The following is a 16,043-nucleotide window of genomic DNA, read 5'->3' as shown; positions in this document are numbered from 1 at the left end:
TCTACACACAATTACATTGCATACTAACCATGTTACGTGACGTTACAGCGTCATGTGACGCGAGATACGGTATCACGTGCAGTGACATCACAACGTCACGTCATAGCGTCAAGTGACATGAACACGTCATATTATACGAAAATGTCGAATAGAGCGGAGAAATTTTTCCCGATAAATTTAGCGGAGAAACTTCCCGGCCGAAAAACACACCAGACCCATACAGGGATCCGCCGCGAAACCTCTCCGGCTGCAGCCGTCAGAGTATCGGGGGTGTAGCTCAGTGGTAGAGCGTTCGCTTTGCATGTGAAAGGCCCCGGGTTCGATCCCCGGTACCTCCAAGCTTCTTTTTCCATCATTGGTCACATGTCATATGCAGGAGAAACACCGCCACCGAGCGCAAATGAAAAAAAAAAAAAAGAAAAGAACGTTTTTTTTTTCTTTTGTTTTTTTTCTGAGAAGCGTTTGATTGGTGGCTTACTTGCGAACTAGCGCTGACGTCAGGACTCATCAATCTGGAGCAGATAGTGGGAACTTAACAACGCGAACTGCCGTTTCCATCTGCGCTTGTGTCATCACGGGATTGAAAGGGGGAGAGGATTCTCGAAACGGGCACATGATAACGGAAGTTATCTTGTGCCCGCTCCCCAGCTCCCCCCTATCTGCTCCACATGGACGAGTCCTGACGCCAGCGCTAGTTCGAACGGAAGCCACCATGCAAAAAGCGCTCCTCAAAAAAAAAAAAAAAAAGGTTTGTTTACGTGGAGTTTTTTAGTACCGGCATGACGGTACCTATAGACCGATCTCACCAAGTGTTCGGCGCATGCGTGATTCCGCCATAACACCCGCAGAACGAGCTCCAGCGAGGTTGTCGCACGCGCAGAAAGACTAAAGTTCCCTCGATGCATTGCGGCAGCTGTGGCGTAGTCAGACTGGCTGGTGAGATCGGTCTCTTGTCGTGTCCGGCTTCAGGGCGCCGCCATCTTGCTTGACTGGGGTGCGCTCGGGCGAATCATAATCCGATTACGAAGCCTTGCTGAGGCGTCGTAATCGGATTATGGCCGCGCCCAAGAGCGCACCCCAGGGAGGAAGATGGCGGCGCCCTGAAGCCGGACTCGCCTTAGCATGGACTAACTGCGAAGGCTGTGCAAGCGCGACCGGCCAGCCTTGACTGCCTTGATTGGAGCACTCGCTGCACGAGCGCCCGTGCAGCCGCCGAGGCTCCGAAGCAACTATAAGGATTATTCACTGGACGCCATATTCGTGGGTGCTGTTTAGAGCGCATGCTCAGAACGAGCTCACATCAATAGGCTGCTGAGACCGGCGCTCCTGATGTAGCGGAATGCACGTTGCAAAAGAACTGTGGAAGCTCGCCATCAGCACGCGCTCAGCATTCGCGCACACAGCTATGGCCGCCAGTGAATTTTCCGTGTACTCTCGTCCCCAGTCACCTAATAGGCGTATCCGGATGGGCGACGAAAAAACAATAAAACGTTTCAACCTGTAAACAATAAAAAATAGAGGGGAGGCAAAACGAGAATGTATGCTTATATCCCAATGCCTTCTATGGGCGTGGCGACGGCAAAACGATGTTTTCGCCCATATTGGAAGTGACGACAATTCAAGATGACGGCGCCCTTGGAAGCATGCGCGGCTAACAATAGTCCATGCTAAGGTGAGACGACGGTGCATATACACGATTGCAAGCTGGGCGACTGGCCGCCGCCATGTCTCTGCTCGAGCAGGCACGCCCGTGCGATTACGAGCTTGCCAAAGCAACGTTCACCCGCGCGTTGCACGCGCTTGCACGCATCGGGCACCACTTGTGGCGCCATGCTTGCAATTGTCTATATAATGTTGGGGCCAACGTTACTGGAGCAAGCTCAGTTTCGCAGCTCCCTATTCTCGCCTGCAGAAGCGAGTGGCCCAGGTGGCGGTCACGAGAACTAGCGGCGCTGCAGTCTGACCTTGCTTCCCAGTCTCGCGCGTTGTCTGCTACCACTGCGTTGAGAGCTCCCTTTCCTTTTTCTTTTCTTCCTTTTAGGGGCGAAGCTCCCCAGGGCTAGCCATGTCCCTATGTCCGTCCGTCGTAGGGTGCACGTGCTCCTGCTCGTGAGCTCACACGCTCGCGTGCTCACGAGCACGTGAGCTTGTGCTCCGTGCTCGTGTAAGGCAAAAAGAAAAAAAAAACAACCGCATCGCCACGTGCTGAATGATGTTGATTGGGGCGAAGCTCTGGTGGTGCTTGTCCGCGTAGACGGTGAGCCGCAGCATACCGACCCTTTCGTTCGTTTTCATCCATGTCAGAAAGAGAATGTGTGGTATAAAACGTGGTTATATAGACAATTGCAAGCATGGCGCCACCAGTGGTGCCCCATGCGTGCAAGCGCGTGCAACGCGCGGGTGAACGTAGCTTTCGCAAGCTCGTAATCGCACGGGCGTGCCTGCTCGAGCAGAGACATGGCGGCGGCCAGTCGCCCAGCTTGCAATCGTCTATACGCATTTGAGCATCTGACCGCAGCGTGACATGGATGAAAACGAACGAAAGGCTCGGCATGCTGCGGCTCAGCGTCTACGCAGACAAGCATCACCAGAGCTTCGCCCCAATAAACATCATTCACCACGTCGAGATGCGGTTTTTTTTTTTTTTTTTTTTTTTTTTTTTTTTTACTTTCATGTGTATAATAGCAAAAAAAAAAAAAAAGATGATGAAGATGAAGTGTAATACACCACAGAGATTAGAGTGAGCGCATTGTGAGTGTTCTTTCTTTGAGTGTTTGAAATTTATTTTTGTGTGCGTCTGTTTTTTTGCGCTGTGAAGTTTTAGTATGAATCAACAAATCGCCCAAGCTCAAGTATTGCTATTCAAACTTGGCAGACTAGACAATCCGGAAGCAAGACTCGACTGCAGCGCTGCTAGTTCTCGTGACCGCCACTGAGCCCACGTCGCAGGCGGAGCCAGCGGAGCTGTGAAACGGAGCTTGCTCCAGTACCGTTGGTTGGGACATAGCCTCCTCTATACTCGCTAAGCCTGACAGTTCGAAGACGGAGCCATGAAGTGCCCGGTCGCAGATTGGAGCGCGAGGATTTGGTAGCACAGAGCATTTTTCGGGGAACCTGGTCGTCAACGCACAGCGTCTGCAGCGGCAAGGACCCCTTGACATTAAAGGGATACTGAACCAAAGAATTTAGTGACCATAATAAGTGGCGCACGTTCTTACCACGAGCCAGCAGCCACCGGTGTGCGCGAGCACACCGGCAACTGCTTGTACATACAAATAAATAAAAATAAAAACCTTGGCTAGCATAAATACCCTCTCAGTGTCGCTTTAATGAAAATGACACGTGAAAGTAAAAATGACTCTCCTGTTTACGCAGAGCCGTTGCACGTACCCGTAGAAGACAAGACTGGCCAAAATTTGCAAAGAAATTACGAATCGGAGCGCTCTTTGCGAGGTGGGCTTCGTGTGCCAACGCACGTGCGATGCAGTGAAGCGAAAGTCTGGAGTAGGCGCGTCTGCGTTTTAGCTCCCATATCACTTCGCCGAAAAGTAAGAAGGGATTTAGCTGCCAGAGGAAGAGAATTCACGGGGATATAGAGTAAATCCACTCAAATCACACTGGAAAACCTCTCAAGAATAAAAATATGCGAGGAAGCAGCAAGATCCATAAAAAACCAAGCTTCCGAACAGCGCGTGGCGCCATCTAGGATACGTAAAACAAACCAATCTTTTCTTACTGCCGACCACGAGCGTTCTAAATTAAATTACTTAGTTTTTAACATATTATTTATATACGCAATAAAACTACTAAATAAACAAAAGTATATTACAGTAATAATAAATTTAATTTTAAAAAAGCAGTCCAAGAGTCCAAGCAACGAAGCAAAACCCAAGTTAACGTCCCAGGTTTTCCCGCTAGCCTCCCCACTTTTTCCGCCATGTCTACCAACTGACACATTTGCAAGGTTTGTGCGATCGCCTTCTGAAAAGAACAACAATCTCCACGCAAATTCAGAGGGGGGGAAAAAAAATATCGGTGTCCGCCAGAGTCTCTTGGACCGATGTTTCAAAGCGAGCTGTAAATTTCTAACCGGTACGTTATGTGGACTCTGACGTAACTGTTCGCGTTTTTCGTCCTCTCCATCCCCCTCCTTTCCCACGAAAAAAAAAAAAAAAAAAAATCTAGCCGGTCCCTTGAAAGATGCGAGACAGCATGTCTTTATCGTGGCAACCGCAAGAAGACGGACTTCGACAAATTCTTCAGCTCTTGAGGGAATCTCAATCTCCTGACACCGCTACGCAAAGATCGGTCCAGCAAGTATCCTTTTTTTTGCCGGTTCGCCGTCGGCGCGAACCGCTTGTCTCGTGCCCTCGGCGCCGCGTTTGGGGGCAAACATGAGTTAGGCTTAGCCGCCCTTACATTTTCCCCCTTGGCCACCGATCTATGGGAAAATTTAAAATCCCGAGCCGCTCCACGGTGTGGAATTTTTTAATAGAACTCCCCGCTCGCACAATACTCTATTTGAATGTTCTCTTGTGCAAATGGCCGTGTTTTAACGAAAATTGTGGCATCAAAACTGCGTTGCTGCGTGCTCGAGTAATCGAACCACGATCTCTTCACCGCGTTCCATCACCGCTACTTCGTTTATCCTCAAATCCGCCACCCAAACTGCCTCTTCTTTCTTTACAATACGGGCTGCAAAACGAACGTTCCCATGCGATCTCCGTTCCAAATGCGCCGTTTCGTGCGAAAATCTCGCTTCTTTTTGCTGAGTTGGTCTACCCCTCGCGTTACCGGCGTAGTTCGCCGGGCACGTTGTCTGAGCCAGCAGTTTCTGTTGGGCGACTTAACATTGACTTAGTTCTAAGGATATTATTTTGCTGGGTAAGGCGACGCGGACGATAGGATTTAACGGCTGCTTCATTCGCCACAACGTTTCAGCAGGAACTCTTGTTTTTAGTGCATTTGGAATCATCCTGAAAAGGGCTGGGCAATAAGCTCATGGACGGCGACTTATTATTTGTTATATGTCTCTTAGTATGCCTTTTGCATGTTGCAACAGATTACTGGATTACGACTACCACTGCTCTAACAGTGTTTGGTTCGGTTACTTGATTTTGTGACACCTAAGGTTATTAATAGTTTCCTTAGAAGTACCTGTTACATTTGCGTTTACATATCCAAATCACATACCTAATGCAACACGTTTTTATTGTTTCTGAGTTATCTCAACATCTGGCTCTGGGCTACAGATGTTGCTTATGCCCAGTAAAGAGACTATACAACTGTAATGTTTATGCAAGGCTTTATATCATATTTTATGCATACACAACAAAGAATGGCTGAAAACTATAAAATTGTTCTAACCCTAACTGTAGCAAAAAGGATTTAACTGGGCTTCTCTTGGACTCAATGCTTTTAATTTGATTAGTCCGAAAAGCACTCGAATTGCCCGTTTGATTTGGAAAAGGAATTTTAATAAAGCTGTTCCCAAACGCGTTGGAGAAATGCATGCCAAACAAGTCTAGCTGGCTCGTGTTGCAAGGTTTCTTTTTTCCTTGAATTTACTGTCGGTATTTCTGGGGATTCCATGAAAACTCGATCATTTTGATGCGTTACGATTAGTTCCTGGTTTGGACGTGTTAGGCTCGATGCGGAACAATGCATGTTGGTTCGCAAGTGTTTTTGTCGTTTTATCAGTGGAGGTTTCAAAAGAAAGGATTCGGAAGACGTAGGAAGCGACGTAGGCATGCCTAACGCAGCTGCTTCCTTTTAGCTTCCTTTATTGTTGTAGAATGAAAGGAGGTCAGGCCTAAATGCCATCGCGGCGTCAAAAGGTTAACGTGTTATCTGTGTCCAGTGTGTCCATACGAAATGTTTCGGAGTCAGTTCTGAACACTTGTTAAATCGCTCATTAAGTAACATACAGTGTGTAAAGTTATGGTGAGTAAAGCTATGATGAGCGCGTTGGTGATGATTAAATTATCAGAAAGAATTAACACAAAGACGGACGAAACGAGACATCTTTCAACTCACAACAACAAATATTTAATGAGAGGCTGGTGGCAAAAGGGCTTGAGGAGGAACAGGGAAGGAGGAGGCGGAGGAGGTGGGCAGGGGTGTGTTATCACCAAGAAACAATGTGTCCCCCACCAAAAAAAAAAAAAAGTTTTGTTTTTATGTTTTATTGCAAGAATACACTATGCATTGCTGAATGCTCGGTCTCCGCCTAAATGAAGTGCTAGTGGTCTGGACCAGATGCCAATGTATCAGAACCTGCCGTTATTAGAAAGTTGCAAGTGAATTTCCGAATCCTTCAATGTGAAAATGGGACCCGTTTCCTATAGCTGATGCCATTCATCACTGCATATTCGCAGGCTTCGTTGGCCACCATTTTCCCAATGAAAATTGAGAAAGTCTCTCAACTTTTGGATAACATAATGTCAAGCTCTGAAGCTTTGGCATCTGGTGTGCACCACTGGTGTGACACTTGGTTGGAGTGTGAGCGTTTTGCGATACATAGTTTATTAATGCAGTGAAGAAACTGCTGTGTATTTATTTCGGGGACACCCTGTAGTTTTGTTGAGTGGGGTAAAAGGCACAGGTTTGGATTGTTGTGGCTGCTCCGGTCCTTCGCTTCTGCGTGGACGTTAAAAGTGATGGTGCGTGAAAAGCATCTGCATTGTCCTTAGCGTCGTTGTGTTCAGAAACTTGAGGAGTTGAACAAGTACCCGGACTTCAACAACTACCTGATATTTGTTCTGACCAAGTTGAAAACAGAAGGTGAGTTTTTCGTCTCTTCTAATTTTTCCGATGACTCTGTCGGAGGTGTCTGTGTGTTTCTGTGGATCCGACTTCCACCCCTGATTTTTGATGGACAGGACCCAAGTTTCCTCGGGATGTCTGCTGACAGGAAAAAATTACAATTTTAGTTAGTCTGTGAAAGTTGCGAGAATGGGGGGTGGATTTGCGTTGGTAAAATCCCTGGGTGAGAGTCAAGTTTCTTGCATGCTTTTGTTTTCTTGTGTTTAGAAGACTCGACTTACTTATCAGTGCTTTTTGTAAAAGTGTGGTGCTTTAGCTATTACAGTTAAGTTACTTTTTAAATGTATAATTTGGAATATATTGACTTGATTTTAGTGTGTGATTTAATAGTTTAATTTAATTACAACTCATGCTCAAGTTTTTGAAATCTATTTGTAGTTATGGAGAAGGGAGGGTGCCATTGAACAAAACAGTTTGGAATTCCACCGCCAAATAAACAGCTAAAATACTTATGACCAATTGCCTTTTTTTGATACTCGCACCTCTTGTGTTGCCAGCAGTTCAGGCCGTAATGTCCCTAAAAAGTCCCCACTCCCAACCTTTATGTTGATATCTTTTTTGTTGTCTCAGATACATGCCTCTTGACAGTGATCTCTATGGGAGTTAAACTATCTGAAAATGCATAATAACCTAGAAGCTGGAACGATAGAGATGAGAGTACATCTTTGTATGGATATTGACATAATTTGTCTCCACAATTGTCGTTGAATTTTTGCTTTTAGCTCAGATTATACAAACTAATGTAAAATTTCTATTTTTTTTCCAAGAGAATTTCATAAAATTCCTCATCCATCATAAGTGCTAGCAAAACTTTTTCTGTTTACAAACACAAGCTGTTACAAACACAACAGAATTCCGGTCGCTCCGTTTCGGCAGGCCTTCCGAGCCCGTCGACATTAAATGTCGACGGGCTCGTCGACATACAATACCGCGCATCCGCCTCCCATTCCACATTAATCACCCTTCCAAAACTTGTGTAAGATCTGAGAAAATATCCACAGTGCATTGATATGTAAAAATGATGACCGGACAAGCGCCCATTCCCTATTTGTTTCGCGATTATCGTTAAGTTTTGAGTAAGCCCTTGCCCGGTATTTTACGGTAATAAAACAAATATCCAACAAATCTCTCGCTAACGGGAGCTAATGACTTAAAGAGCTGGTCATAAGATACTTCATAAATGTTGCGAGAAGTGGCGCTATGGCAGGTATAGTTTGTCCTCTCCTTTGACCGAAAGTTTGCAAAGCCGTAAATTGCCAACAACGCCTCCTTCCGGCGCTTTCTAAAAAAATAAAAGGGGTCTATAAGCACGCACCTCCTGGCTCGAACGAGTTTTGCTGACCCGACTGCAGTCGTGCGGAGCGCAGCACGCTTAAAGGGGACCTCCGGTCAATTCCGAAAATTCTGGGATTACAAGTGATTATCGTGTTTAAATTACTAATAAATAGTTCTATGTCATTAGTTTTCTGAAAAGTTAAATGGTTTTCTTGCAAACCTTGTTTAAATGAAAATTGAAAGCGAAACCGAAACCTTGCTTGCGGCAGGCAACATTGGTCCTGCTCGTCAACTGCTGGACATCATGTGGTACGGATATGTTGGCCAGGTCGTCAACGAAAGCGGTGGACGGCATGATGGCGTTGTTGACCCGGCACAGTCCTCGGGTGGCAGTTTCGCGCGTCTGTCTCTCTGCCCCGCGCTCTGTTTTTTTCTCTTGCCCTCGTGCTCCGCGCCTCGAAAAGTAAGAAACAAAACAATTCTTTCGGTTGTTGACGTTCCGCACGGTGGTGGCTGTGTCCACACGGCAGCGTTGACTGCGTCGCCTGCTAGATTGGGTGGATTTTGGCGACCGTGGAGCTGCTCCGACTTTGTTGGCCGGTTTAATAAAATTTTAGGCGGAATTATGTCATAATATTTTACTCGTTGGCTTTTTGGACGATACGACGTGGGACTGCGTTGTTTTCTGGACGTCGAAATTCGCCCAGAGGTGCCCTTCAAAGTTCTTGCATCTTCCACTTTGTTCACACCCAAGGCTGGTTCCCAGATTTGCATTTGAGCGTCGTGGACTGCGTTGCAACTGCTCAGGAGTTCTTGTGATGAGGGGATGATGCAGTGACACTGTCTGTTGGCTAGCTCTGGAACGCCTTAAATTGGCGTACAGCTAGACTGACGGGTTTAGAGTATTTTCTACACAAACGATGACGCGGTGCTCGCATTCAGTTTACGCCCCGTGTTCGTCCCTTTAGACAACTTAGAAAGTTGAGCCCTTCGGCTTCGTTATCCGGGAGGTGTCGGTTGGGAGCACCCTCGGAGAGAGAGAGGGGATAGGCCCGAATCCGACTGCAACCCTTGCGCGCAGATGAGCCGACCCGCTCCCTGAGTGGCCTGATCCTCAAGAACAATGTGAAGGCGCACTTTGAGAAGTTCCCCAAGGAGGTGGGAGACTTCATCAAGGCGGAATGCCTGGAAAGCGTCGGGGACAGCTCTCCCCTGATCCGGGCCACGGTGGGCATCCTCATCACCACCATTGCCTCCAAGGGGGAGCTCACCCAGTGGCCCGAGCTGCTGCCCCGCCTCTGCCAGCTCCTCGACTCGGAGGACTACAATGTCTGCGAGGTGAGGCCTCTTCCCCATTTCCTCCCTCCCTCGCTCGCGGAGCTGTCGGCACGGTGCCTCGAACCAAACCATCCAATTCTGTGGTTCTCGACTACCAGTGTTTTTTGCCGGCCCCTTCTGGATCGGCGAAAGTGTAAGGGCACCTGTTTTACCGGGGGCAAGTGGTTGTTACGGGCAATTATAATAAGAAAAAGAGTAAACGAAGAGAACCAATGGTATGCAAACTGACTTTTAAGCTCTGAAACCGAGAATAGTCGGCCCTACTCACTCGGTGCGTATGGTTTGGTTTCATATTACCTTTGTGGGACAGCTAGCATCAATAAAAAAAAAGTTTTATTGCTTGACTTGATTGACGGTCCGGGACTTCGCGGACCCAAGACGGCCTTCGGGACCCCAAATGGTTTGGAGACCCTCGTTTGAGAACCACTGACCTAGATGGAAAGCTGTAGTGCTTTCTATTTCCTTCATGAACATAGTGGCTAATATTGTGCGTCACTTACCGAGGGTCGGCTTGGGGCATGTGCTGCGGATGACTGCTACGTCAAGTGGAACTTGCGTTCAATCGGCCGGAACTCGAACCTTAGCTTAACGCTGACATAGCATTTGTGTCCACTCTGTCACCTGCCGCTGCCCTCAGTGCGTGAGATAGAAAATTCAGCACTTCGACTTCCTATCTAGATGGTGTTTACCGAATGCATTGCCGACGGCAGGCAGTATTTACTGCATACTCACAAATAGTACGACGGTTAAGGTCGCGCATTTTTTTTGCCGGAACTTCTACGTCCGACTGTCGAGATTGCGACGTCCAACGGCAGGACCAAAGTTGAAAGCTGGGCTAGTTGGTGTAGGCTAAACATAATGTAGGTAAAGCACCGCAGTACTACAGACTAGAAGGAATGAATAACCAAGACTGGACTGGCCTGTCCCATCTTGCTTGCTGTTCCGTGAACGCAAGTTCCGCGTTCCACGTGCTATACCGTGCCAGCTCTGCGACCCGCTCAAACTCGGATTCTGACGAGTTTCCTTTTTCGGGCCCAGGGTTCGTTTGGGGCTCTGCAGAAGATCTGCGAAGACTCCGCGGAGATGCTGGACACGGATGCGCTAAACCGTCCGCTGAACGTGCTGGTGCCCAAGTTCCTGCAGTTCTTCCGGCACAGCAGCGCCCGCATCCGGTCGCACGCCATCGCCTGCATCAACCAGTTCATCATCAACCGCACGCAGGCACTCATGGTGCACATCGACTCCTTCATCGAGGTGGGTACACAGCTTTCCGGCACTTGTCGCTCGAGGAAATAATGCCGACGTGGGATCCGATGTGTCACGGGAAAGAGTTTCTGCATACGTTCGGAATGCATTCTGCTAGACGGCGGTACGTGGAAGGTGATTATTGGAAAAGTCTATACATCACATTAACTTATCTGTAAAACGTTTTTGAGGCAAGGGTAGTTTACAAGGTGCTCCGAGAAAACATAGGTGAGAAAAAATAGAAACGAAGGAAGTCATCTCCTTTTTCTTGTTTTGTTGACAAGTCAGCTGAGCAGAAAAAGAAAGAAGGGGCAGAGCACCCAATTTCCCATCGGCGCAGTGGGGCTACACTGCTGCAGCACTGTGGAAACAATGTTGTGCAGAATTGCTTGTACAGTATACAGTGCAATCCACTTGTAATGATAGTGAAAAAAACCAGAGAATTGAATCGTTATAACCGATTTTTGTTGTATCTGGACTACAAACTTGAGCAGCACATCATTATGTGGTATCGTCATAGGTGGATTGCACTTAAGTATTTCGAAAGCTGTTCAGATACAGCGCTTATACATTTTTCGTAATGGAAGGGACACTCAATTGTAGCCCACACGTAGTAGACATTACGTCTCTTAAGTTAAGGGGGGACATGGGCCTAAATTTTAAATTTTTTTGAAAAAATGTATTTTTCAATTTTAAGGTTTTCAGTTTTATAAACTTATTATACACCCTTACACCGAATTTGATAACCATACGCCAAATAGTTCCGTTGATATAAAATATTTTCAACACATTGTGAGGCAGTAACAAAGTAAAGGAGTTCAATGTTCGAATGCATTTTTCTCAGTTCCACTTTTTGCTGCAAAATTCATACGAAGGAATCTTTTGTTCGAAGGTTAAAGTATTTTGATACCACAATCAAGATATTCCTGAACTGAAATTTACTGGGGAATCGGGCTATCTACTTTATTTTGTTTTAAGTTGAAGTCCTCAGTGATAAAAAACTAAGTTTTCAAAAATTGACATAGGACAGATATGCATCTCATAGTTTGAGGTAATAACTCTTCCTGAAATATGTACATTTAAGTTATTAAAACTAGATAGCCCGAGGTCCCATATCCCCCACTTTATATTCAAGCAGTCAAAGTGATGCTTATTAGCTTCATTTGCATATCATAGATTTCTTAATGAAAAGTGACACATCATCTTATGCAGGTATGTAAATTTGTCCTAGGGAGCTGAAAGTTTGCACAGTACACCTACATCTGAAGCTAAGTCTCCCCTGAAAATTTCATTTTGATCACTTGAGTAGTTCAAAAGTTTGACCTCTAGCCAGTGTCCCCCCTTAAACCGTAAAATACTGAGCATCCTCCCATTCTACAATAAGTGCCCATACCTAAATTTTTTAGCATTCTTGAAATACACAAAGGACACATCATTACATATTGTTGACTTGAGGATCGACCATCCCCCAGTTGTACATGATTATCTCCAAAATTTGAGTGGGTGCTTGCTTGGAATTTTATGGTAATGATTTCCATAAAAGTGGTGCTAAATTTGGTTTATTATAGTTTAATAAGGCACTGACAGCCCAAAGGTCATATTTTTTGTTGTTTTCTAAAACCATGCAAGTTGTAGGCACAGGCACGCAAAAAATACCACAATGGAAAAAAGCATTTCCCCCGCACGCATGTGCCTTTTTATTTGTGGCGCTTTTCTTTCCCACTTCTCACCTCCTCGCTTCTTTTTATTTGTGACGAAATTCATTATGAAATTTAGAAGCTTTGTAAGCGACATTTCTATAATATTTAATAATAGCTTTCGTGAAACTTTTTTTTTTTTTTTTGAAATATTGAAAATCACAGTTCGGAGTGATGTTGCCTCCTGGCTTTGTATCCTCCCTTATAAGCTTGGCGGCGCTCGACACATGTAACACTAAGGATGATCGGCAAGTCGGCGAATAGGACGTATTCCTCTTTAGGTTCCCCACAACCTCTCAGACTTCAAAAAGGAAATTCTCAAACGGTTAAAACAACTGGGTTTGGTGTCTGCACCATAGTTTCAATTGTGAATCAGCCGGGCCAGCCTTTCACGCAGAACCGGCGCGTCGTGGCCTCTCACGTCGCTCGCAAAAGCACACTGTTCATTCTCTTCGACCTTGCACCATTTCAAGGAATTTGAGGTTGCTGAAAGAGCCCCAAAAGAACTTCGAACTTGAAAGAGAAGCGTCGTCTGCTCGCTGCGATAGGCAGCCCGCATGGAGGAGAGCGGCCGGTCGCAGGACGCGGGGGAACTAGACACTTCGGGACTGTTTGGAGGTGCGAGAGAAACTCGACTTGGCATGATGACTCAATCTTTGACGTCGCTGCACTGGCGCGTATCATGCGGGAACTTTAAACTTTGCTTTGGGAAATCGTTTTTTTCACTTCACAAATACTTCCGTCGTTTTCAATTGTTTCAAATAAGAAAAAAAAATTGGACCTGTCAGTACTTTTAAATATAAGACGATCGACAATAGCAAAGCTTTGCACGTGTGCATAGGAGGCCTGGTGAAATCTGTCTATTATGGACAAAGGCAGTGATGCCGATTTCACTGCCAGTTTTCGTGCTATGCAAATTGTCGTCTCCGCGACCTTTGGGCACCTGCCTTAGATTGCATACTTTGATTTGTGTGCAAACTTTTCTTACCGATTTAGTGGAGTTTTCTTTTGCCGAACCGATGGTTGAGTGCGGAGATTTCGAGCGTGGCCTCACCCCCGGCGGATGTTGTTTGCAGAACCTGTTCCATCTGGCGTCGGATGAGGACTCGGAGGTTCGCAAGAATGTGTGCCGTGCTCTAGTCATGTTATTGGAGGTCCGCATGGATCGGCTCATCCCCCACATCCACAACATCATCGAGGTGGGTCTCTCTTTCTTTTTACAGCGATAGCTGTTATGGACTCTTTCCGTCGCTGAAAATGACGTCCGTTGTGGATGTTGTAGTTGCTGATGCTGTTGTAGTGTTGGTTGTTGATGCTGTAATTGTCATAGTAGGATGCCCGTCGTTGACGTTGCCAAATCCTCGATGAAGCTCGCCTCCCACCCATGGAAATCAAACCTGGGTCTGCTTCATGCTAAACAGAAGCGTTGCCACAGAGCTACGTCACAGCCTTAACAACCCACTTTATACTTAGGGGTTCTGAAGTAGTACCAACGTTACTAAAACACTCAGTTGGGAAACTCGCCGTCGAAACCTGGGCCGCTGGCGTCCACCGAGACCGAGCTAAATGCGACAACAGCGCCACTCTTTGTCGTTTGTCTGTACTGTGGTCACCTCGAGCTTTTTGAAAGCCTGTTTTTGCGTAAAAACAAACGGAAAAGACTCTTTTTGTATGAAATTTATTGGAGTTTAGTACCAAATGATGGGTGCGTGACGTTTTTATCATCTTTAGTTTGCAAGGTTTTGCGGAACAATTAATATTGTTTTTATACAACCATGCCTCAGCGGTCCTTTTAGGCAGCGCGTCCCGACCTAGGTGCATTTTAACTTCGGTACTAGAACGCGGCGCGTCCGCCGGGGAGACGGGGGTGGCACCCCTGTAAACTCTGCCGCTGTATCTGTTCTTAAAGCCAAAATAGTAGTCACGTGCAGTTCCTCGAGTGGCCGCTGCGGGAGAAATGTTGGCGTTGTGTTCGTCATTAGCTCGGTGCTCGGAGACAGATTGGGGCCATTTTTTTAAAGCTGTCTCTATGGGAGTTTCCCAACTGAGTGTTTTAGTAACGTTGAGTAGTACCCAATGGCTCACTGCATCACTCTATACAAAGATGAAAAACCAGAATAGCAGAAAACATAATGCTGTGGGGTAGCACTGTCAATGCCAAGAGCTTGTGCCCGGAAATGCGCTTTTACACGCTCCGGTGCAAAAAGAAACAAAAGCGTTCGGAACGAAGTGGCTACAAAAGAAAAAAGTTTTTTTCCGAACGCTTTTGTTGGCGCACCCCCTGGTGCAAGTAACACGACGCCGACGCCCAACAGCTTCGTGGTGATGTGTCGCAGCTATCGGTGTGACTGTACCGTGGGTTAACGCGGGACTGCTTGATTTTTTTTTTCTTTTTCTCGCTTCATCGTCCAACTCTTTTTGGATTGCAAGACCGTAGTGCTGGTTTTTCTACGTCGCCTACTGGAAGCCAGTGCGGAATACACATAAAATACCAAGTGCTGCGTGAGCGTTTGGCTGGTAATCATGTCTTCACCGAATGAACACGAGTCAACCACGATGGAGCACCAAAAACCTCTTGACCTCTTTTGTGACGAGTGAAGACACTGGCACCATTCTGGGGTAGCTGTGGAACACTCGCAGTTTGCGTACGTTTTCTATTTTTCTTTGGCTCTTGTTTCTTTTTTTTTTTTTGGCTCGAAAACTTTGGTCAATGTTATAAACAACTATTTCTCCTAGACAGTGCGTACATTTGAGCTTGCATATATCGCAAAACCTTTAGTGAAGTACAGTTTCAGGGTCGCCTCATCAACGGCGCCAACGTGTTCTCGTCGTAAGAGAAAACGAGAGCTCGGTCCTAAGCAAATGCAAGTGCATCGACGGGTGTGAAGCAAGAGCATCCTTTAAAGTAGTCGAGTTGCAAATGGCGTTAGTTTGGCGGTACACTATCGCGAAGGCATGGGCACGACGAAGATGTTTTGTGGTGAAATCAAGCCTGCTACAGAGGGGTTTGTGCGTGCACACAGTACATGCTGATGCGCACCCAAGATGGGGACGAGGGGGTGTCCCTGGAGGCGTGCGAGTTCTGGCTGTCCCTGGCGGAGCAGCCCATCTGTCGGGAGGTGCTGGCCCCACACCTGGCCCGCCTGGTGCCCATCCTGGTCCGGGGCATGAAGTACTCCGAGATCGACGTCATCCTGCTCAAGGTGCCCCCCTCTTCTTTGGTTCTTTGGCGGCGGGGGAAGCGAGGCTCAGGGATGGCCTGGTGGTGCTCTCGCTGCGTTGCTGAGTCAGACGAATTCGAAAGTCCTCTAAGTATAATTAGTGGAGTGCACTATAGGACTTTGCACCTCTAGCTCATGAAATGCCCTATTTACTTGCCTGTAAACTATTTTTTGTGGCTGTAATCTAGGGTGTTGTTAGGCGACAGAACTCTAGAAGTACGACCGGAAATGTAAACCCATGCTCGTGCCATTTTTATTTTCTTATTTCTTTTATTTTAGAATTGTTTTGCTGGCATTTGTCGGGGCCACTTTTGCCACTCGAGAGCCAGCTTGTCAAGTGCAGGCTTCTCCTCGAATAAGAATCGACAAGCATAAAAATAGAGTACTAGCTGACGCTCCTCTGTCTCCGACTGCTCCAGCTGTTGCCCTCTATCACGATGCG

General features: G+C 46.7%; 1 protein-coding gene and 1 non-coding gene across 2 annotated transcripts in view; both read left to right on the top strand.

Moving 5' to 3' along the window:
• The first annotated feature begins 266 nt into the window (after positions 1 to 266).
• Trnaa-ugc lies at positions 267 to 338 on the top strand. Its single transcript has one exon. It is a non-coding gene; the product is annotated as a tRNA-Ala (tRNA).
• Positions 339 to 3,895: 3,557 nt separating this feature from the next.
• The window catches only part of LOC8037640 (transportin-1), a 64,876-nt gene continuing 52,728 nt past the window's right edge, over positions 3,896 to 16,043 (top strand). The window contains exons 1-7 of the mRNA XM_029976162.4: positions 3,896 to 3,964; positions 4,186 to 4,317; positions 6,708 to 6,783; positions 9,182 to 9,438; positions 10,477 to 10,692; positions 13,457 to 13,579; positions 15,404 to 15,583. Of these exons, the coding sequence (XP_029832022.1) occupies positions 4,201 to 4,317; positions 6,708 to 6,783; positions 9,182 to 9,438; positions 10,477 to 10,692; positions 13,457 to 13,579; positions 15,404 to 15,583 (969 nt within the window). The 5' untranslated portion in view covers positions 3,896 to 3,964; positions 4,186 to 4,200. The remainder of the gene's footprint in view (positions 3,965 to 4,185; positions 4,318 to 6,707; positions 6,784 to 9,181; positions 9,439 to 10,476; positions 10,693 to 13,456; positions 13,580 to 15,403; positions 15,584 to 16,043) is intronic.

Source organism: Ixodes scapularis, unplaced genomic scaffold (assembly GCF_016920785.2).
Source record: "Ixodes scapularis isolate PalLabHiFi unplaced genomic scaffold, ASM1692078v2 PGA_scaffold12__126_contigs__length_90152505, whole genome shotgun sequence".
Taxonomy (NCBI): domain Eukaryota; kingdom Metazoa; phylum Arthropoda; class Arachnida; order Ixodida; family Ixodidae; genus Ixodes; species Ixodes scapularis.
The sequence above is the reverse complement of the archived record's forward strand: the minus strand, read 5'-3'. Positions and strand labels throughout refer to the sequence as shown.